Source organism: Melampsora larici-populina (genome assembly GCF_000204055.1).
Source record: "Melampsora larici-populina 98AG31 unplaced genomic scaffold MELLAscaffold_29, whole genome shotgun sequence".
NCBI lineage: Eukaryota > Fungi > Basidiomycota > Pucciniomycetes > Pucciniales > Melampsoraceae > Melampsora > Melampsora laricis-populina.
In genome coordinates, this window is record NW_006768793.1 from 595,321 (window position 1) to 617,503 (window position 22,183).

At 41.3% G+C, this 22,183-nt stretch overlaps 4 protein-coding genes across 4 annotated transcripts; 2 read left to right on the forward strand and 2 right to left on the reverse strand.

Annotated features, from left to right (window-relative positions):
- Positions 1–595: 595 nt before the first annotated feature.
- On the reverse strand, positions 596–1,500 carry MELLADRAFT_37432 (uncharacterized protein; the record flags this gene model as incomplete). Its single annotated transcript, XM_007412238.1, has 5 exons — positions 596–733; positions 803–883; positions 981–1,126; positions 1,209–1,336; positions 1,436–1,500. The coding sequence occupies 5 exons, from the start codon at positions 1,498–1,500 to the stop codon at positions 596–598; spliced, it is 558 nt and encodes a 185-aa protein (XP_007412300.1).
- A 1,650-nt stretch (positions 1,501–3,150) lies between these two features.
- On the forward strand, positions 3,151–5,553 carry MELLADRAFT_44205 (subtilisin protease; the record flags this gene model as incomplete). Its single annotated transcript, XM_007412154.1, has 6 exons — positions 3,151–3,717; positions 3,807–4,115; positions 4,196–4,377; positions 4,444–4,612; positions 4,677–5,214; positions 5,273–5,553. The coding sequence occupies 6 exons, from the start codon at positions 3,368–3,370 to the stop codon at positions 5,327–5,329; spliced, it is 1,605 nt and encodes a 534-aa protein (XP_007412216.1).
- Positions 5,554–6,166: 613 nt separating this feature from the next.
- MELLADRAFT_88803 (uncharacterized protein) lies at positions 6,167–6,820 on the reverse strand (the record flags this gene model as incomplete). Its single annotated transcript, XM_007412237.1, has 3 exons — positions 6,167–6,356; positions 6,435–6,673; positions 6,770–6,820. The coding sequence occupies 3 exons, from the start codon at positions 6,818–6,820 to the stop codon at positions 6,167–6,169; spliced, it is 480 nt and encodes a 159-aa protein (XP_007412299.1).
- A 1,131-nt stretch (positions 6,821–7,951) lies between these two features.
- On the forward strand, positions 7,952–10,473 carry MELLADRAFT_49157 (uncharacterized protein; the record flags this gene model as incomplete). Its single annotated transcript, XM_007412155.1, has 2 exons — positions 7,952–7,998; positions 8,091–10,473. The coding sequence occupies 2 exons, from the start codon at positions 7,952–7,954 to the stop codon at positions 10,471–10,473; spliced, it is 2,430 nt and encodes an 809-aa protein (XP_007412217.1).
- Positions 10,474–22,183: the final 11,710 nt, after the last annotated feature.

Here is a 22,183-nt window from a genome sequence, read left to right on the forward strand (position 1 = left end):
ATTCGTAATGTCCATTCACCTCACTTGCATTGACGTCACTTTTCTATGCAAGAATATTCCAAAGAAATTCATGTGAATGACTATATGACTCAATCTGAAAAGTTTTGAGAGAGAAGTACTTTCCATTGGTGCGTTGGACTCTGATTACCTTTGGTCTGGTACCCTTATTCAAATCCAGAAATCAGCTCACATCAAGAAGATTATTATTGTATTTATACAATCATCAAACTACTCATTTGGTCCACATGCATGATGAATTGATCAAGGCTTCCGATAACTGGTTTGTCAAAATACAAAGAAAATTATAACAGATGATGTTGAAAATATCAAACATGGGGTATGAATTGCGAGGAATCAGTAGATAGCAGAGTGGTTGTGAATCGGTTACCGTATGCGAGAAAGAGTAGACTTTAAGATCATTGGTTCTACCTTGAAAAAGCTGTGTGATGTCAAGCATCATAGCATATGGTTTATTGTACGCGCTGTGCTTTCAAAATGTGAGTGATCTTTTTGTGTTGGTGCCCCTAGCGCCGTTGAGATTGACCACGTAGATTCAAAGTATACATCTTCGTGGTTCGATGAGAAGAGCATCGGGTCATACCAAGACATAAAGGCGACTTGCCACCTCATCAACTACCCAATCGAGACCTTCTTTCAGATTGGTACCGACAGTAGCACTACAAGGTAAAATTTTTGAGCGATGGCTGCTTGGCCTGTTAGACAAGTCCAGAGCCTAAAAAACCATCCAAAAAACGTTATAACGTAGTACCCAAACAGATGATGATGTGGATTCAATGCATACTTTTTCGATCTCTTCTGGGGTCAAAGAACCCGAAAGATCTTGCTTGTTGGCAAAAATCAAAAGAGATGCACCGGCTAACCGCTACAAGGAATGATCGGAGAAAACCAAAAAAAGAATGGAAGATTTGAGTTAGTAAGTCAAGATTTAGAAACAAAAAATCAAAGAGCGAAATGCTAACCTCCTCTACTAATAATTTGTCAAGCTCTTTGGAAGTCTCTTTTAATCTTTCTCGATCCACTGAATCCACCACCCAAATGATCGCGTCTGTTGCTTCGAAATAGTTTCGCCAATAGGCTCTCAAAGTACTCTGGCCACCCACATCCCCTATAATCGAAATTCCATCAGTATACTTGGCTGGGTCAACGAGGTGATGATGAAGACTTTGTGGCAAGAATGTCGACCGTACATATGTTGAGGGAATAAGATCGATGGATGAGAGTATTGATATTGAAACCGAGAGTAGGAGCAACAACAGAGATATCCTGATCAGTCAATTTCTTGACAATTGTCGTCTTGCCGGCATTATCTAGTCCGCTATCAGTTTTATGCATGTTCAATCAGTCTCAAGGAAATTTCAAAGCGTGATAAAATGAATAGCATCAAGGACGCACTCCTCATATGCGTTACGCTCACAGCATCAAAATCCTCATCTCTCGTTCCTTACGACGCTGTTTTCGAATTATAGTAAGTAATCCCATGTTGGGCGATTTTTGTTGATCTGTTATTTAGCGATTGTTGATTTCAAAGCAATGCTCATTCGACGTCCATCCAATCACATGGATCTTTCAGGCCTCCAGCCGCCTCGGCTTCATGATCTCATCGGGAGCCGGAGCCGGGTCCTCGGGTCACGGTGACGGACCCCGATCCTAAAGAATCACATGATCGTGACATCCACTTTTCATTTTTTCTCTCCACAAATCATGCTGTGTTCAGTCTTCATTATTCGTGAATCGTGATGGTGAAGATATTTCTTTCGTATCTATTGTAATGATCTTTAGGCTATGTGGATCATCTTGAGTGAATTTGGCCGAGATACTATCTTTGTAAGTTGAAGGTTCAGTGATATTTTCATGATGCAAAAGTCAAGAGTAAAATAAATCATCTTGATAGAAAATATGAGACATGATTTTGGGGAAAGGAGTTACAAATTCCGAACGATTGACTGACAAAATAAGACCGTATAGGAGGTGGGCCGAAAACAGGACCCACTATGATTGTAATGACTAGTTTGTTAAGGTTATGATTTGCACGGATTTCCTGTCTTCTATTTGAGGGCGCGGTAGACGCTTTTGCAATAGGGCTAGCCTCAAGAGGGGCTTATTCAAAGCTTATTCTCTTGTCCATCCTGGCTGTGAGATTCAAATTCATCAAAGGTCCCTGAATATGTACTGTGTAAAAAGTGCCAAATACGCATAGTCCAGACCTTCCAAACACAAGGATCAAAATGGATGTAATGCCTCACCACTGATTCTACGTCTTTCACGCATTTCATTTGTTTTGCACTTCAGTCAACAATTCGGCTGCAAGATTTTGATAAAAAAATGGAGAAGTAGAACAATAAAAGAAGAATACATTTCCCTTCAGTCAACAATCATCTCTATCACTTATGTTGAATTGAGTTGCTCTTTGCCCGGGGTGTAAGCTGATACAATATTTGGCTATATTTTGGAGTCTGACACACCATTCACGACTCAGACGTTAGGGAGTGATGCAAGATACATCTCAGCGTCCTGTGAGAAGGGCATCCTCGCCCGGCGGGATTCCTTTGTTTGACATATGGCAACAAATGCTAGCCTCTCGAATCTCTACACCCTGATCCCAACGATGATAAAAGAGCCGTCGCAAAGACGGGCACATCAGGCGGAGGTTTACATGCACTGACGGGCGAGTAAGTGAGAGGATGCTGAGAAGTTCAGTCACTTGTTCTCATAGTATCAAGAAGGCATCACCTTTGAGAACTTATTCGCACGTCTCTAACTTACAGTTGCGCAATCCAACAGTTTTAGCGCTATTTTGATGTTTAGTCATGTTCGGCGGTGGAAACTGTTTCACCTTTTTTCTTGTTTTGATCATAACTTGCACACATCCGACGAAATATTCAAATTTGTCACCTTGAAGTTGAGCTGATCCAAGCGGCGTTATTCCTTCACCGAACTGGGTGTCCAAAATTCAGATCTGTCCAAGGTGTAAACACCACCTGTATTGTTATCTACTGTAAGTTACATATGTACCTGTATGTACATGCACCCTTGCCCCGCACTCTTGTGATTAATTCGTAATCGGTCACCAGTCTGACCCCATTTAAAGTCGTCATCATCAGCTGACTCATCTCGATCCATTCATCCCTACTCCCTCTTCGTCCACTTCTTCCTTCCATCCTCCAGACCTTCAAGCCTTTACCTTATCGCAACTGCTTTGCCCAACTTCATCTTCCATTTCTACCTTCTCTCCTTCCTCTGATTCACCTACTACCTCCTTTGTCAAGTTATCTGTTGTTGCGTTGCGCCTTATCGTACACTCGTAGCAACCATCGGATAGACATCTCTAAGCTTACAATCTATCATCATGCGCTCTGCTCTATTCGGCCTGGCCACTGTGGCTTTGGCCAGCTCTGCTTTTGCGAAACCCATCAGTGATGAGGATGACAGCCTTTATGCTCCTTTGTACACACCAACTCCGCCACCCATGGACGGCCCTCTTTCTCAACTCGCCATCCAATCCGGTCGTTCTCCCGCCGATTATCTTATCAAGGATAGCTACATCGTTGTTTTGAAGAAAGGACTTCATGACAGGCGTGTCCGCAAGCACAAGCGTGTTGTTCAGAAGTTGTGGTTTCAGGACCATCAAATGCGCCTCCAGGCTGAATCTTTGGGTTTGGGTGACCTTTTCAAAGGCATCAAGCACCACTTTGATTTGTCAGTTCACCAAAATCTCAATCTCGACTGTAGTGTGGATGTGCACTTGGACTGATAAAAGTACTGACTTTGTCGCACTTGTCTTGTAGGAGCGAGCATTTCAAAGGTTATTCTATCCACGTTCCAGAAGCGTTGATCAAGTTGATCCGTGCCTTACCCGAAGTCGAATATGTCGAACGCGACTCGAAAGTTTGGATCAATGACCCATACTTCACTTCTACGACTGTTCCTGTCGTTGAGGGAGACTCCGTCTCAGCCTCGTCAATCGATATCGAGCGAGGTGCCCCATGGGGTCTTGCCCGAATTTCTCACCGTGACAAACTTAGATTCGGCACCTTTAATGTTTATCCTTACGAACACGCTGCTGGAGCGGGTGTCGATGTGTATGTGATCGACACGTGAGCATTTCTGCTGTCCAGTCGCAGAACCCACTCGATACAGGATCCGGATCATTTATAATTTCTTACTTGCTTTTCAGAGGTGTGAACATCAATCACGTCGAATTGCAAGGAAGGGCCACGTGGGGAAAAACCATCCCTGACGATGAAGACATTGATGCCAATGGTCACGGATCGCACTGTGCAGGTACCATTGCTTCCCGCCGATACGGAGTTGCCAAGAACGCCGCAATCGTTGCCGTTAAGGTGTTAGGTTCCAATGGTGTGTGCTCATCTACTCGTTTATCCTTGCCAATTGCGGCATGTTGAAATATTACGATTTATTTAGGTTCTGGTACCATGTCCGACGTCGTTGCTGGTGTTATCTGGGCCGCCGAGACAGCTGCAACAAAGGCACGCACGGAGGCTACCAAGAAGGACTCGAAGCACAAGGGCAGCGTTGCCAACATGTCCCTTGGTGGTGGCAAATCTCCATCCCTTGACCAAGCAGTTGACGCGTAAGTGTAATTCTAATCGATTGGACTGAGATTTGGTCTTGAATTGTTTCTGGTATCTCGATAGCGCTGTCACATCCGGACTTCACTTCGCTGTTGCTGCAGGCAATGATAACCGTGATGCTTGCAACTACTCTCCCGCCGCCGCCCCGAAAGCCATCACTGTGGGAGCTTCAACCATCTCAGATGAACGTGCTTATTTCAGCAACCACGGTAAATGTGTCGACATCTTCGCCCCTGGCCTGAACATCAAATCTATCTGGAACAGCGGACCCGAAAGTGTCAACACAATTTCCGGAACTTCAATGGCCAGCCCCCATATCGCCGGATTAGCCGCTTACTACCTTTCTCAAGGCCTCAATTTGGGCGAATTAGGGCTTTTGGAAGAAGACGATGATGAATTCTCACCTGCCGGCTTGGCTCACGACCTCAACCAATACCTGTCTTGGGGTTCAGTCAGCAGCCAGGGTCAATTGGCTTTCGGCAAATTGCGTGAGGCGATCGGCTTTGGCGCTGCTCGTCCTCACCCTACAGGTCACAAGCCTCTTTCCACCAAGATTCTCAAGAAAGCCATGATCATGCTCTCTACTGAAGGTGCACTTGCCGTAAGTTTCTTTTTAGTCTCATATGTGACCGTATCGAAACTGACATGTCTTTCAACAGGACTTGCCCGGTGGAACTGTCAACTATTTGGCATACACTAATGTTACTCTCGCGTGAACAGATGCTTCCCTGAGTATCTTGTCTCAGTAAACGGGGAATGAATCCCATGGTGTAGTCGTTTAGTGTTCTGCCTCTCGTATATCAGTAGCGGCATTCTTCCTTACCCTCGTCGTTTTCATCTTAACTGTACTTCTTGATCTGTCGCCTGTCCTGTTGTTACTCTACATTTTCCTTTTATCAACTATGGAATAAACTCCATCGAAGCACATTTGTCCTATCCCATTTGCCGATGTGTTGAGAGCCACCTGAAGTGATGGTGCAGTCCCGGTCAGTCTGTCACATGTGAGCCTCTGACTACATATGAGAATCAAGTTTCCATTGGCGTGGCATTGCTATCATGCGCTACCCAAGGTTCATGTGTTGTCATATGAGCATGAGTCTGATCTACATACATATGTACAAAGTTCATTGTACTACTCGGACTGATGAAGCGTATCGTTATCAATCTATTCGGCAATGATGAATAAGTTGCCAAAACCTTGAAAACAAATAAGAGGTGAGACGAATGTATCAATCGGTAAGACCTGGCGTGACAGAGCTCAAGTGCCAACACGCATAGTCACGCCGTCTCAACACCACACCAAGGATTTTACTAGACCCAGAGCTTGTTTTATGTATTCATCTTCTGAATTGATTTGTGGATCAACATTCACATAGCATCAGTGTTGCAATGAAATTCAAGTCAAGTTTGATATGATAGTAGAGTTTGAACTCGCAAACTTCAAATAAAAACAAGTCCACAACCCGGTAGAGGAGTAAAGATCATAAAGCCTAGCTTAAAAAAGTACAAAGACTCGGTCCGATTTTCTCAAAAAGCCATGATAACTCTGATCCTTATCCTCTGAATTTTGGAATCCTCTTGGGTCCACCTTTTTTCTTTCTAGACGATTTGGAAACTGGTGTAGCCTTTTTGGCAGTAGCTGGTACAGTAGCGGTTGAAGCATTACCAGTAACTGCAGTACCATCAACAGCACCACCAGCTGCTGTTGCTGCCGTCTTGATAGCCATGCAGGAACCGAAAGGCCTACAAAGAAATGAAAACCAAGGAAGCCATGAGCTAAAATTCTACAAGATCCCATCTTAAAACACAGAAATTATTCACCCAGCAGGATTTTGTACTCTTGCTAAACAAGTTGATTTATCCGATCCACCAGTACAAGTAGTACCAGCAGGTAATTGAACCGTCATTGGATTATCTGATTTCTCACCACCATCTGCAAAGTTTTTGGTAATTGTTAATGGTTTAAAAGCGTTTCCTGTACCGGTTGTATCTATAAAAGCTGTTCCTGGACCACCACCATCTGATCCTGCATTTAATTGTCTCCAAACTATATCAACAGTCTTCGAAAGATAGAAGCAGGCATATGAAATTGTGAGTTGTAGAACAAAAAATGATTGAGCGATTACGAGATAGGTAGATAGAGGATATAGACTTACTCCATCATCTGCTGCTGTAGCAAAAGTCTTTTGTGAAATGGCTGCTGCCATCGAAGTTGCGATGTTTGTTTTACCGCAACCTTTTACTGATTTCAAAACTTGAACCTACAGAGATCCAAAGAAAGATAAAGATAGATCAATTTTGAACACGAAGAGAGAATGAGATCTTGAGTAAAAATTATTCACATCTGCTTCACTTGTAGAAGTAGATGAAGAAACACCAAAACCGTTTTTAGTTGGATCATTGTTTAATTGAGTAACCATTCCATGACCATAGGTATTCTTCATATGAAAAAAGATTATAGAAAATCCGATTGATAGAAATGATTTAGAAAACATTATTGAAATTTTATAGTCTAATTGATATTGTAATTAAGGATGGGATATATTGATCATTCGTTTTCGCTCAGCGAAATGAGATGAATTTTTTAAATACGGAGTACTGGAAGATTATAAAGGATCATGTGATTCTTTCAAAGTTCAAATATGAGGAATAAAAAAGGAGAGGAGATTATTATTGTTATGGGCAAGTTGAAATATAGATCCATTGGAGTTCAACGAGCACAGTGTGGATGATATATAGACGAAAGCCATCTTGATTATGTAGTAAAGCAAGGTCTTAATTCCCTCAGTTCAAGTGTTGTATATGATTAATGATGCGCTCTTTGTTGAGATTGACTGTGGATGATCACTTCAACAAAGTATTAGTCCCAGAACAACAAGATTAACCCAAGCGAGAGTTTCTAGAGGTCATTCTGCCAACATGATGCTTAACCTCGGACTTTGATTAGTCAAGACTTCAAGTGTTTGCTAAGGATTTTGTGGGTCATAAATCTGTTAATCTGTGCAACAAGATTGATGGAGGTGCTCATAAATTCGATGGGGGTTTTATGTGCATCATGGTATGGTGTAGTGATGGAACTTGAAGTACTTTTATTGTGTGCAATCAAAGTGGGAATTTACTGCAAGGCTGACGTGATTTGTACCTTTTTCTTCGGTTTTGCTCAGCTGTACTGTTCATCAAATTTGGTTTAGGGTGTTTTGATTTGTAAAATCCGATTGAACGACATTACTTTTCCATCTTCTCACTCAAATCCCTTCAAATCCACTTCACCTCATCAACGAGAAGCAACAAGAGTCACTCTTGATTTTATCTTCACCAATCTATCACCCATTTCCAACATGACTGTCGAGCCGATCCAGGTCTTGATGCTCGATAACTATGATAGGTTCGTCTTCTTCTCTACCTACCATATTCACATTCACCTTTGATTACCATACTGATGCCCAAGCTGCTTTCATTGGTGTTCCTGGTGAATAGTTTTACGTGGAACTTATACCAATACCTGAGCTTGCTTGGTGCTAATGTCACGGTGGTCAGATCTCAATCTTGTACACTGGAAGAATTGATAGAACAACATCCATTGACAACTCATCTGGTCATCTCACCCGGTCCTGGTCATCCTACTACCGATTCTGGAATCTCGATGCCTGCTATTTTACATTATGCTGGAAAATTACCTATTCTTGGGATTTGTATGGGATTACAATGTATTTATACTGCCTTTGGTGGTGTAGTAGATAGTGTTGGTACAATCGTTCATGGTAAAACTAGTAAAGTCTTTCATGATCAAAAAGGACTGTTCAAGTCGGTCTCACAAGGAATCGAATCTACTCGATATCACTCTCTCGCTGGTCAACTTGGTACTCTTCCAGATGATTTGGAGGTCACAGCTTGGTCAAATCCTAACGCACCCGATGAATCTCAATTACATCCCTCAAGCTCAATTATCATGGCTATACGGCACAAGACGTTCACTATTGAAGCCGTTCAGTATCATCCGGAAAGCATTCTGTCTGAAGAGGGCAAGCTCTTGCTTGACAATTTCCTAAAGCTCAATGGTGGATTGTGGGCGGACAACTCTCAGTCTGATGTGTTGAAATCACAAGCATCTTCCTCGCCCACCAACGCAACTCCATCATCTTCATCCTCTCTTCCTACGATACTTCAATCCATCTGTCGTCAACGGTTGCTGGATATCATCGAAGCTAAAAAGACGCCTGGCTCTAGTCCAAATGATCTCAAACAAAAGATTAAACTGCACGTCGCACCCACTCAATTAGATTTTTATCGTCGGCTAAAACAAACGACGGCTCATTCGACCCAATCTGGCACCCAATCTTCTCATGTTGCACTTATGGCTGAGATCAAACGCGCATCTCCCTCCAAAGGTTCATTTGTGACTCCAACCACACCTACTCCGCCCGAGATCGCTCTTTCATATGCTATTGCTGGTGCCTCAACAATTTCAGTACTCACCGAGCCAACCTGGTTTAAGGGTACACTAATGGACATGCTATCCGTCCGACTCGCTCTTGAACATATGCCTAATCGGCCTGCAATTCTTCGCAAAGATTTCATTCTTGACACTTATCAAATTGATGAAGCACGATGTTATGGAGCCGATACCGTTCTTTTGATTGTGGCATGTCTTAGTGAAGAAAAACTTAAATTGCTATTTGATTATTCCAAATCACTAGGAATGGAACCTTTAGTTGAAGTCAACAACGCAGAAGAACTCAAAGTAGCATTAAAGATTGGTTCACGAGTGATTGGGGTCAATAACCGAAACCTGCATGACTTCAATGTAGACATGTCTACCACCTCTCGGATGGTTCAAGCCATTTCTGAACACGATTCCAATTTTACAAACCCATCTTCCTCTACTTCCGGAGTCATCATGTGCGCTCTTAGTGGTATCTCCTCCAGAGCTGATGTGGAACGATATGTACAGGAAGGTGTTGGGGCGGTTCTCGTTGGCGAGTCTCTTATGAAAGCCAATGATAAATGCATGTTTGTACGAGAGCTTCTCGGCACTACCCCTCAACCATCTTTGATCCAAACTCCTCGACCATGTAACCCATTAGTGAAGATTTGCGGTATCAAAACACCTGAGATGGCACTTTCGACTGCTCAAGCTGGTGCAGATCTCATCGGGTTGATCTTTGTCCCCAAAAGTCGTCGATACGTCACACCTGCTCAGGCTACCTCAATTATTCAGCATGTCCGATCATCTCTCTCGCAGGCTTCTTCACTGACCGACCACGCCGAGTCCAATCCTACTCAGCCATCATCTCTACCAACTGACTGGTTTGAACTTCAATCTTCCCAAATTCAATCCTCACCAACTCATCGAAAACCAATGTTTGTAGGCGTGTTTCAAGATACCCCATTATCAGAGATCTTGAGCATCATTGAACAAGTACCAATAGATTATGTTCAACTTCATGGTCATGAACCAATTCAATTATCAAATTTCATTCCAATACCAGTCATCAAAACCTTTCATGTCCGACTTGATACAACTATTGAATTTTCTAATTATATCGATCTCTTTAGACCGGGTTATCATTCTTTACCTTTACTTGATAGTCAAACTTCAAATCAAACTGGTGGTACAGGTGAAGTGTTTGAATGGGATTTACTTGAAACTATTATACCTAATAACAAATCAAATGAAAATCAATTAAGACCGTTTGTTTTGGCTGGTGGATTGAATTTAGAAAATGTTAAAGAAGCAATTAAGAAAGTTAAACCTTTGATTGTTGATGTTAGTGGTGGAGTAGAGAATGAGAAAGGAGAAAAAGATTTAAAGAAAGTGAAAGAGTTTATCTTAGAAGTTAAGAATTCATTGGTGGTTTGATCATTTTTTTTTCATTTGCTTTATAAAAAAATTTACACATCAGCTTGTATATTTTTTCTGTTTATTGTTTGCTTTAGAGTTTATGGTTATACAAGTCATCGTTAATTGGTGGATCCTGCACTCCATTATCTCGCGTCTAGTTTATCTCCTAAGAGATGAAACCCTTTCTCTCCCAGATTAGTCTCTGAGCGAGAAAGGGTAGTTATGTGGGCTAGAGGCCCTCTCAAATCAGATGAAGATTTTTGAGGGCCAGTTTCTAAGAGGAATTTATTCTTTTTGTTTGTCAAGAAGGGTTTTACTGCCTTCTCTCGAATGTAGAAGAATAGTTCCTCTTATAAAAATGAGAGCAATGGAGAGCCAGAGTCTCCCAACAGGAGACCTGTGCTCTCCTGTTAAATATGTAGGGAGGGTGGGTTGGACAAGAAAATTATATCTTATTAGCTAAAAGCTAAACAATTCTTGTTAATTCTAGGATTACGGGATCTTTCAGAACTAAGATAACGGATAATTTCAGTTGTACTTCAAGGAAGACTGGTTTAAGGAAATGGAAGATGTAAAGTGAAAACAGTCGGGAAAAGGAATAGGAAACATATTACGTTCAGCTTGGAGGTCTATATATTTCTCTCAACTTGTGCCGCAATCATAGAGTTCATAAAAATGACGTAATAATTCATATGACATTTTCTGTGAGGCCGAAGCTAAGACAGAGAATTTGTTATTTCTCTTTTGGGAAATAATAGGCCAGGCTGTTCTTCCTTTCCCTAACTTTGTCATCCTCCGTCTACCTCGTGCACGCCTTCATGGACTCGCTCCACACATCGTGCATTGTGTAAAGTCCTAAGATTTATTATTTTCCCACTATGCAAAATGATTTTGATTTTTGTCAAAAATAATCAAAAATGCTGTGTTGAAGAATGCAGTACACTATGGGGAGATTCTGGCCCCAAGAATGGGCAGAAAGTTCTGACAATGGTTGGGTCAGAAAATCACCCAATATTGGCCTGAAAGTAGCTGGTAAAAGGTCTGAAAACGCTCTGTGGGAACATGCTGGATACCACCTATTGCTCACCTCAAGTCCATCTGCAAAAGGCCTGAAAACGGGCTTTCAAGAAAGGCTACATATGTCCTATGGCTCAAGCCTCATTTTCATTGACAGTCAATTGCTGATTCCAGGTGGGAACAACCTCTGTACCAAACTAGTTGACAAGGCGCACCAACAAGTGGGGCACCTGAGTGTTCTCAAGATGATTTCACAGAACAATTTGTTTTGGCCCAACATGAGCAAAGAGGTTGTGCACCACCTAAAGTTGGGCAAGGTGTGTCAGAAGACAAAGAGCCACACATCCCTACCTAATGGACAGACTCCTGAAATCCCTCTCAAATCACTTTCCAACATTGCCATCAATTTTGTTGGCCCACCACCCAAGATTAACTCTTACAACACAATTCTTACATGTACCTGACAACTCTCTGGATTTACTAGACTCATCCCGGCAAATCAATCAGACATTGCCAAAAAACAGCTTCCCAATTATTTCCAGCCTGGTCTGGTGCCTTTGGCTTGCCATCTACAATCATCAGTCACCACAACAAGGCATGGTTGTCAAGATTTTGAAAATATCTTATGGAACACCTCAACATCTCCTTCCACTGGTCTTTGGCTTACCACCCACAGGCGGACGGTGAGAGTGAGAGGACTAACAAAATGGTTGGACAAGTCCTGCGTACCTTCACCGTCAGGCATCAATTCTGGTAGCTGGAATCTCTCCCGGTGGTTGAGTTTGGCATTAATAGCGCCGTAAATGTGGCTGCAGGATTGCCTCCCTTCAAAACTATCTTTGAACCATGTCTGAATCATTCTCCCTCTACCAACTTAAACAACAACTCCCCTGCTTCTCTTGAGACTTGTTCACGTCTACGCGAGGGAACCTGGGCTCAAATACAAGACAATCTGTGGGCTAGCCTTGTAGTTCAAGCACTCTGTCACAACAAGTGACACTCAGATGTAACAGTCAATATCAAAAACCGAGTTTTACTTGATTTGGGGGATTGGTGTGATAGACATTTGGGTGGGGTTGATAAATTGAAAGAGCGGTATGGAAGCCCCTATAAGGCCCTGGATATGTTCAACAACAGGCAAAGCATCCGTCTTGACTTACCCAAAGGCAACAAAGTGAGAAAAAGTGGGTTCTTACCTTTGTATGCACTGCCGGGCCTTGTTGTGAAAAGCATTACCTCGGCCACTCTGTGGGCATCAAATTGTACCTCTGTGTTACACCGTTTATTTTACAGAATCATACCAAGGCAAGACAATGGGACAACCACACAGCAAACCTTTGTTTTGTATTGTTTTTTTCCTCTCCTTATTTTTATCTTTTATCTTTATCTTTCTTTGTTTTTCTTATTGTTCATCAACATATCACTTTAGACATATCAAATAACATTTTACAATCATAGATTTGTCCTTTTCTTCTTTTCTTCTTTTCTCTCTTTCTCTTATTTTCTTTGTTTAACTTACTTTTCAAGAGACAGGAATGCACATTGACTCAACTCACCTCACATCTACTCAAGTCTCTTTGTTGGGGGGGGAGAATGTAATGATGCCTACATCATAACACCGTAAAGCTACATACACATAGGCTTAGGACCCAAGAGTGTTTCCATATTTCTTTTGGAATCATCACACACAAATCCTGACTTCTTATAGAATTTTGAGCTGATCTTGTATTCGTTATCTTTGGAGCTAGGTGAGCATTACAATTATATACAATTCTATTTATCTCTTCTATTTCTCTTTTATTATCTATTGTATATTGTTTCCTTAGGAAATTTTGAGCTGATCTTGTATTCATTGTCTTTGAAGCTAGAAATAGAAGACACATACCCTGGTTTTAGACATCCAAAGTCCACTACATGGCACATGATCCTCAGTTCCTGCCAAGAGAGAGCACTTCAAAGATGCCTTTGAGTGAGGACATATCAGTCCTTTGAAAAATCACCAGGAACCTTTATGTTGGCCCTCAGCCACTTCCAAGGTGCAGCACATTGCTTGATGGCATGGCTAGTCATAGCCAATTTATTGGACCCACACGCGTCAGCTGCACCTGAAAAACAATGCTCACATGAACATGTGTTTCCCACACACCCCAGAAATTCACAATTCATTGTGGAAAGGATAGTCAATGCCTCCAAAAGAAAGCATACTTTCCACCACAACAAAAGTGTGCCAGCATTTAGTGGGAATTGACCTGACATATAAGCCTCAATTTCTTGCTCAGTATAATTTTCAGGTCCAGATGCCATTGAAGCAAAGGCATTATATGTAATCATTGACAGTAATGTCTTGCTGATCAGATATGAGAACTGTGGCTGTGTGACTATCTATTACAGCCAGAGCTTTAAACCTTGGACTATTGATCTTGGTTTCTTGCTTTTTGAATTTTTTTGGCTTTTATAAATATGAAAATACTTCAAAATCACTTTAAAGCACCAATTTATTTTGGCAAATCATCCATGAGCATCTAAATGTATATCTGTCAAAAAAACACTCTTTATACACAACATATGCTGTGAAAAAAATTATATAAACCAGTTGTGTAAGGTTGTGTAATTTTCAGGCACAATTACTGGGACCAGTCTCAGTTCATGATTGTGAACTGAACAGTACACAATCAGTCAGTTCATGATTGTGAACCTGTCCTGTCACCTATGTGAGAGCTTCAATTGTGTGGGTTCAGGGTCATTATGAAAAGGACCACATGTTTCTATTCACTGCTGTTGCCACCTTAACCTCATGTTCACCTTGCCAAAATGTCTGAAAAAGGTAACCAAGTAGACATATCCTTATCTTCTGACGAGTTCACTGAAAACAGCCCTTCTACCCACTTTGAATCCAAAGTCAAAGATGAATACAACTCTGATGTTGTTATTGAATCTTCTAAAAAGGTGTCTTAGACTTGGCACTATTTCCTACTGGAAGTGGAAAACTTTGAAGTAACCACACAAAGAGAAGTTTCAAGTAACCTTTATCCTTGTTGATCAAAGCTTTGCTTTTGGTATCACTTCCAGAGGAGGAGTTGGATGAAGAAGAAATCTCTTGCATTGACTTGTTCCTCCTCTTGTTAAGGATTAATTTCAAACATCTGGAAGGTTCAATTGATTTATTCGTTCCCCCGACTAAGGAGAAAGCAGTTCCAGCTTGATCCTGCGTGACTGTTAGAAGGTGCTTCGAGTCAAAGTCCACCAGTAGCACTGGTGGAAGAATTTGGTGTGATATCAAGCGGAGGTCCTTCAGTGGCATTTGACATTTTTGGAGATTGGGATGGAGAGATTTCTCTAGATCTTGACGCTTCTCTCTTAGCTCTAGCCAATGCTTGCTCTTCTTTCTTACAATTTCTTTGCTGGGTTTTGATAAATATGCTCAAGATTGGGCTACCCTGTTGAAGTTTATGTTTGTTTGATGACTTTTTATGAATTGGATTGGATGATCATTGCTTCTTCATACACCTGGTCGTGGTAGAAGCTAAATAGAGTTTGAATGACAAATCTAAACTGGATGTTCTTCTAAATAATGATAAGAAAAAAACCAAAATAAAGCATTAAAAATCAAATGAAAAAAATATAAGATGGTGGTAAGAGAATGTTAAAAGAATAGGTTTGTTTAAGAAAATTTCTGTGATTATAGTGTTAGAACTGAGAATAAAGATAAGAAAGAGAAGAGCCTTTCAATCAGCACAGATGGACAATGGAGAAAAGAGAAATTGAGAGCGTCAGGGAACAAAGCACTGCTTCCCCTTGCTCATATATATTCCCTCTACAAGAGTGTCCTGAAACACCAACCAATAGGGCTGGCCCAGTCAGGACCCTAACATCCACTCAGGCCAAATCAACCACCCCACCTACCAAAATTGGACTTGGGCATACCATTTCAAGCTTGGGGATGTACCATCAATTACAAAACAACATGCGGACACAGCTTGTGTTGTCTCCATAGACTCCAGAGGACGAGGATGGAAAGTTGTGAGGTTAGACCTCGTGTTGGATTGGAGGAACCACAAACTTTTGCATGATAAGTCACCCTTCACCATCAGGTAAATTTAAGATCCCCACTTTTGGAGGCAAAAATTTCTTCCAGTGGCCAGGAGAAAGTCATGCTTATAAAAACTACAAGACCGTTTTGAACAAATGCTTCTCTTGAAGCTGAATTGACTAGTATCTATGATGCACTGCCCCTGATTGAAGTGTATCATACCTGCTCACCACATCTACAGAAGCTCTTCTCCCTGAAGAAAGGGCCATGAATTCAATTTAATTGTATATGATACAATGCAAAAACAAAATCAGAAAATCATGACTTTCTTTGAACTTATACAACACTCCTTATGTCTTGTTTTATGATTGTACACATATGTATGTCAATGTTGGATGATAAATTTACAAAAAGAATGGAAAGTAACTCCATAATCTGAATCAAAATCAATAATACCTGCCTTGCAAATGTCTATGGAATGTGCCTTCAACTATCTGGGCGTCCCAAACTGGATTATGTAGCCTGATAATCATCAAATTTGGCTGATTGATTGTCCAAATCATCCTCCTCCTCCCCGGATTCACAAAGAAGTTCATCATCATCATGGGCTTGTATCCCATTCATATCAATTCCATATGCCCAACTGAAGACTCTTAAGCTTGCAAAATTGCTAGGACATATGGCAGCAGCACTGCCAACATAGATGCCTCGGGTTGCGGAATCCGAGGCATCATCGGAGCTAAAACCTCGGACAAGGTCTGTCTGAGGTTTTTGTCCAAGGTAATCTTCTGCACTGGGAATTGCCTTGGATCAAAACCTCGGACAGCTTCTGTCGGAGGTTGGTAATCCGATAATACCTCGGATTTTGCAATCCAAGGTAAATATGTTGGCAGTGCAGCTTGATGTGTCATACGAAACCTACTTAGTTTGGGCCAATGTAGATCTTGAATCAATTCCTTTACATCTTGATAATAGCAACATGGATTTTCACCTAATGAAATCAATGAAAGGTTCTCCAAAGGGTGAAAAGCTTGTAAAAATTGGATGGGTAAGTTATTTGAGATTTCTAGTGCAGTCAGGTTAGGCAACTTGAATTGAAACTTATGAGTTGATAAATCTTGAATGATTAAATTGGAATTTCAACTGCCATCATGATGAAAAGGTATGTTGACTAATGTAAGTGTGATTAGGGTTGATTTGAAAAGTTCAATGAATCCGTGTAAAGCTGATAATGTGACTCAATCACAACATTCTAATGCCAAGTATGTCAATGAGCTTTTCCAATGAAGCTGATTCCAACTCAAATCCAAACATTCAGCTGTGGTCAAATCTAATTCAACAAGATGTGTAAGTTAAGCAAGGTGAAGGACAAGTGGAGATTGACAAGCTTGTTTGTCTTCTTGATTGTACAAAGGCTGTGGATGAGTAGCATCAATCCTTGAAGAAGTGAAACTTTGCAGTTGAGATAGGTTTATGATGATGTCTACTATGAAAGTCTTGGTGTAAGGCGGTCCGTAACCATCAGATTCTAATAAAAGTCGAGTAATTGAAGTGAAGCCAGTGATGGGTAGGATTTTGGATAAGTGGGCATCGATTCATCATAAGATGAAGTAGTTTTGTGATGTTGTTCTTGATTAATAATCACATTGAGATTGGTGAGTTGAGGGCAACATATTAAGATCTTCTGTAAACCTTCAAATTGCAACTTAGGATCCCAGATTGACCCATCTGAGGTATGCTTCGGCTGAAGTAACTTCAACATGGAAACTGTCCACCAAATCTTTCTAACATGATCTGAATGCCTTGTGACAATGTTGTCGAGTACAAAATTCAATTTTTCCACCCTACAATATGCTAAATTAATGTGCTGGCAAATGAATGCACAGCAAAATCAATCCATCAATGACTCAACCGTGAGAAGAAGACAATGATGACAGGCAAAATCAAATGTCTACCTTATAGAGTAAAGGAGAACACAGCCAATAGAACAAACAATTGGTGGAGGCAAGTCTGGCTCGCAGCGCTACCCAGCGCTACTAAGCGTATTCTGAGTAGTGTAGCTCAAATCGCACTCGGCCAAACCCAGAGGCGATAAGGGTGGCGCAAATTTTCTTTTGGGACAAACGAGCGGCGGAAAGGGCAGCTTTTTGGTGCAGCGCTACTCAGCGCTGCAGGCTAAAGAGTAACGCAAAAAAAATTATTCACAAAGTAATTAAAAAAATGTAAAAAAAAGCATTCAGAGTAACGACCGTAAAGAAAATGTATAAAAAGAGAGACAAATGAACATAAAGAAAGAAAAAACTATAAAGGTGAAAACGATATCGTAAAAAAAGTGGAAAAATAATATGAAAAGTGTAAAAAAGGAACATTAAATGAGTGTAAAGAAATGAGAAATATAAACAAAAGAGAAAACAATAGCAGTTGAAAAAAGTGAATTAATTAAGAATAAGTCTTTCGGGTCTTCTTCATCAAAAACTTCTTTGCATACTCGAGAACCTTGCCCACTTCAGTAAAGTCACCTGTCAAAGGGACACCTTCAATCATCCAAATAGTCCCACAGACTAACATTTCAATCATACAAGGATTCAATCCACCTCGTTCATTGCTACAGATTTGTCTGGCCACAGAGAAAGATCGCTCGGGGGGACTCAAAGCTGCAGGTGTTGCAAGATAATTCCTAGCTAACACAGATAACACCGGGTATTTTGCTTCATTGTCCTGTAATGATCATACCAAACAGAAAAGGAATCAGTTGATAAATAATTACAAAACTTGAAGAAAAAATCATGTGACTCACTCTCCACCAATCCAAAGCCAATTGGGGATTGTTTCGGTCAGTTGATACCATGGGATCAATCCCCTGGAGATATCGATCAAGTTCACTAAGCTTACTCTCCGATGATACCTCGGTGTAGAAATCAAAGTAACCCGGTTGAAAGGTGCTAGGAGGTGGCAAATCAACTGGAGGTGAAGATATGGTGACCGGCTGATGTTGATCTCGAAGTTCACACTGCGAAGATAATGTATTTCTCCCAGGTGAAAAATGATTACATTTAATGTACAAAATGATTAAAAATGCATTAAGTCTGCATTAATTCTGCAATTTTCTGCATTAATTCTGCATTATTAATCATTTTGTGCATTATATCTAATTATTTTTCACCTTGGAGAAATACATTATCTTCGCAGTGTCAGCTGCTTCACGTTCGGACGTGAAGGCCACTTGCAGTAATGATTTGGCCCGGAAATTTTTCCCAGAGCCTTCTCCAAAGGCGTGGGAGAAGAATTTCACCCAAAGACCGGGGTGAAACACTGCCGCTAGAACTAAAGTGTCACATTCATGAGCTTCTTCAAGGTATGTTTGAATCTTACCCAGCATCACATCAACCATTGGGGAGAGGGGATTGTTGTCATGCATGTGGTTGAGGCGTTCTTTCATTGAAGCCTTGAGCTTTACATATTTAACTAAGACCAAGCAGCCAGTTGGAGTATTGCCTTCCATTTCACGAGTAAGAATCTTGAATGGCTGAATAAGAACAAAGATATTAGTATCATGAAGCTAATTCAATAGTATTGAGGAGTGAGAGGACTGACCGTGAGAATATCTAACAAATCTCACATTGCTTGCCAATCTGTGACAGAGAAAATAACCTCCTCAAAATAACCAAGCTTCTTATCCTTCTTTGATTGTTGTTTTTTAGAACTCTTAGTGACCGCTTCAAGATCTTCTTTCATGACCTCGTCAACCAACTGCATTAGGAAAGGATGAGGAGAATTGTGAAATGAGACATAATAAATATAAGCAAAGGAAAAGAAAGGATCGAGGAGAATAGACAACACCAGAACCGCTCCGATACGCTATGGATTTCAACCCATTTTGGTATCGGAGCGGAGTAACCGCTATGAGATCACCGATACTTGACCGATATTTTTTTTTAAAAAAATATCACAAGGTATCGGAGCGGAAGGTATTTTACCGCTCCGATACCGCTATATATCGCTGCTATAAGGGCTAAAAGGCATATTGAAGTGCCCTCAGACCCTTCCCATATCGGAGCGGTCAGACCGCTAATGGTTTTCTCGCCTTGGGATGGCGGAGCGGAGCCACCGCTACGTATAGTGGTCAATATAGCGGTGTAAAAACCGCTCCAATACCGCTCCGATACCGCTATATGTTGCGGAGCAGTTCTGGTATTGGAATAGAGAGGGAGGAAAAGGAAGGATCGAGGAGAATAGAGAGAGAGGAAAAGGTGACTTACCTCTCGAGCCTCCCACATCTGTTCCCATTGTTCGGCACGGATACCCCATCTGATTCCATGACCTGACAAGAGGGCCTTCAACTGGGGAAGCTTATTGGCTTTGCGTGGTTGATTGGCTCTTGCTTGCCGTCTGTTGAAGTCAGCTCGGTGCCCACTAGATTGGGTGAGCTTCTTATTCACAGTATCCATCTAAATATCAAACAAAAATAATAAGTCAGTTTGAAGTGAAATAGACATTGGAGATCGAAAATATAAATAAAGGTAACTCACATCTTTACATAACTGCTTCATATAGGTGTCTCCAAGAAGGTATGCAGCCTTACAATTTTTATAGTATTCAGGTTCATCTTCTTGCTCTTGATCAGAGTCAGAGGATGAACTGGAGCTGGAATCAGAGCCAGAATCAGAGCCGGAATAGGAATCGGCAGAGCTGTGAGGGCTGTTGAAGTCGTCTTCACCTTCATCTTCCAGATCTTGGCAGCCTGTTTCATCAAGGCTGTCTTCTTCGTCTTCTTCATTGATCACAGCCAGGACATCTACCGCTGGAAATTGACCCAAGTTGATATGTCGAATGCGCCTGGGTTTCATTCCCAAAGCGTCCAGTCCGGCCTTCACTATCAAACCCATCTTGTGACAAAAGCATTGTACTGACATTGTTCTCAGGATCCAAGCGAAGTCATGACCAGACTTCAGACCTTCTTCATGAAGCTGGCGTGCCATTTCGCGGCCAAGAGTTATGTTATGGCTGCCTGAATCTGACACACAAGCGAGCATGTAATAACATAAAGAAACATGTTAGAAATGATTGGAAAAATTGAAAAAAGATATAGTAGAAGTAAAATAGAAGACATGAAAATAAAATGAAATGAAACAATAAGGAAAACTTATCTTCTTATAGAGACCATTCTTCTTCAAGATTGTCACCAATGGCTCTGCAAGTAAGTGCCCATTGTGATGCCATGCTACATGCTTTAAGCTCAAGTGCCGAAAGACGTAGGTCCAATCCTTCTTGATGTACGAGACCGAAGCGCCAATGAACGCATGCAAGTTACCCTTCACGGTCCAGACATCTTGGATTAAGCAGAATTTGCTATCCATTTCCTGAAGAAGAGATACAAGAAAAGACAAGGACAAATTCAAACAACAAACAACAAACCTAAGATTCAACAGTGAAAAGATATGTAACATGCCTTCAATTCTTTCTCGATAACCAAGTCTCTGAGAGAGAGATACAACCGTTTAGCTTCCTCTGCTGACCACTTTCGACCATATACTTGAGCTTCCGGGCACAGCCAATACATGATAGACTTGAGTATCGGATCGTCAATTCGTTTGAATGGCAAACCTTGGGCAACTTGCCAAACTGGACATTGATTTAATGTTTGGTTTGAAAACTTGGGTGCTGAGGTGATTAAGGCCTGTTATAGACGATTGTTGGTGTTGTTCTTGTCAACGTTGAATACATAGTGCTGATTTGGTTGGAGGTAGTTGGGCACCTAACGTAATTGCCCGTTCACGACGAGAACATCCTGCGCCAGACTTACCTGGCTGTTTGCTGCCATCACAATGACCCTTGAGGTTGGACCGGCGCGAGCTAGCACTGACTCTAACCACCTTCTTAGACATGATGCATCTGTAGGACAGGCCCTGTTGGTCGAGTGGCTAGATAAGTTTTACCACATCAGTTTCAGTTTGTAAGACAACAAAAAAAGGAATGAGAAAAAAAGAAATATACTTACATCATTACCAGCATGAGTCGGAGGTTCAAAATATTCAAATTTGTCATCATAATCATCAGATTTTGCCTGATTTCGTTTCCTTTTCCTGAGCCTTAGGTTATCTGAGTCTGAATCTTGAGCCAAGTCCACTTCGGGTGGACCCGAAGGCATCTGTAGATGGTATAGTCAGAGATTGAAGATAAATAAGCAATCAAATACAAAAACACTTACAACAACCGCAGAAACCGAAGTGTTGCTTTCCCGAACCCGAGCTGATCCAATGATTTGGCGAGCACTTGGATGATTATCGATTCCAGCATCGGATACTGAAGCTGAGCGGGCTCGGTGTCTACCATTAGTCTAATATATGTAACAAAGTATAAATATAAGTAACAGATGCATTGACAATTTGATATCACAGAGCTATAAGATGATATGGACTTACATTGCGTTGCCGAGCTCGAGCCGATTCATTGACTCGGCGAGCACTTGGATGGTTTTCGATTCCAGCATTGGATACCAAAGCTGAGCGGGCTCGGTGACTACCTGTAGTCTAAAATACATAAAAGAGTGATGATAAGAGTGAAGATAAGCACATAATCATTGACAGTTGGATAAGAAACACCTCACTGTAGATGATTGATCTGGAAAATAGTACCCATAGATTGGACAGCGCGTGAGAAGCGATGCACACGGGCAACTCA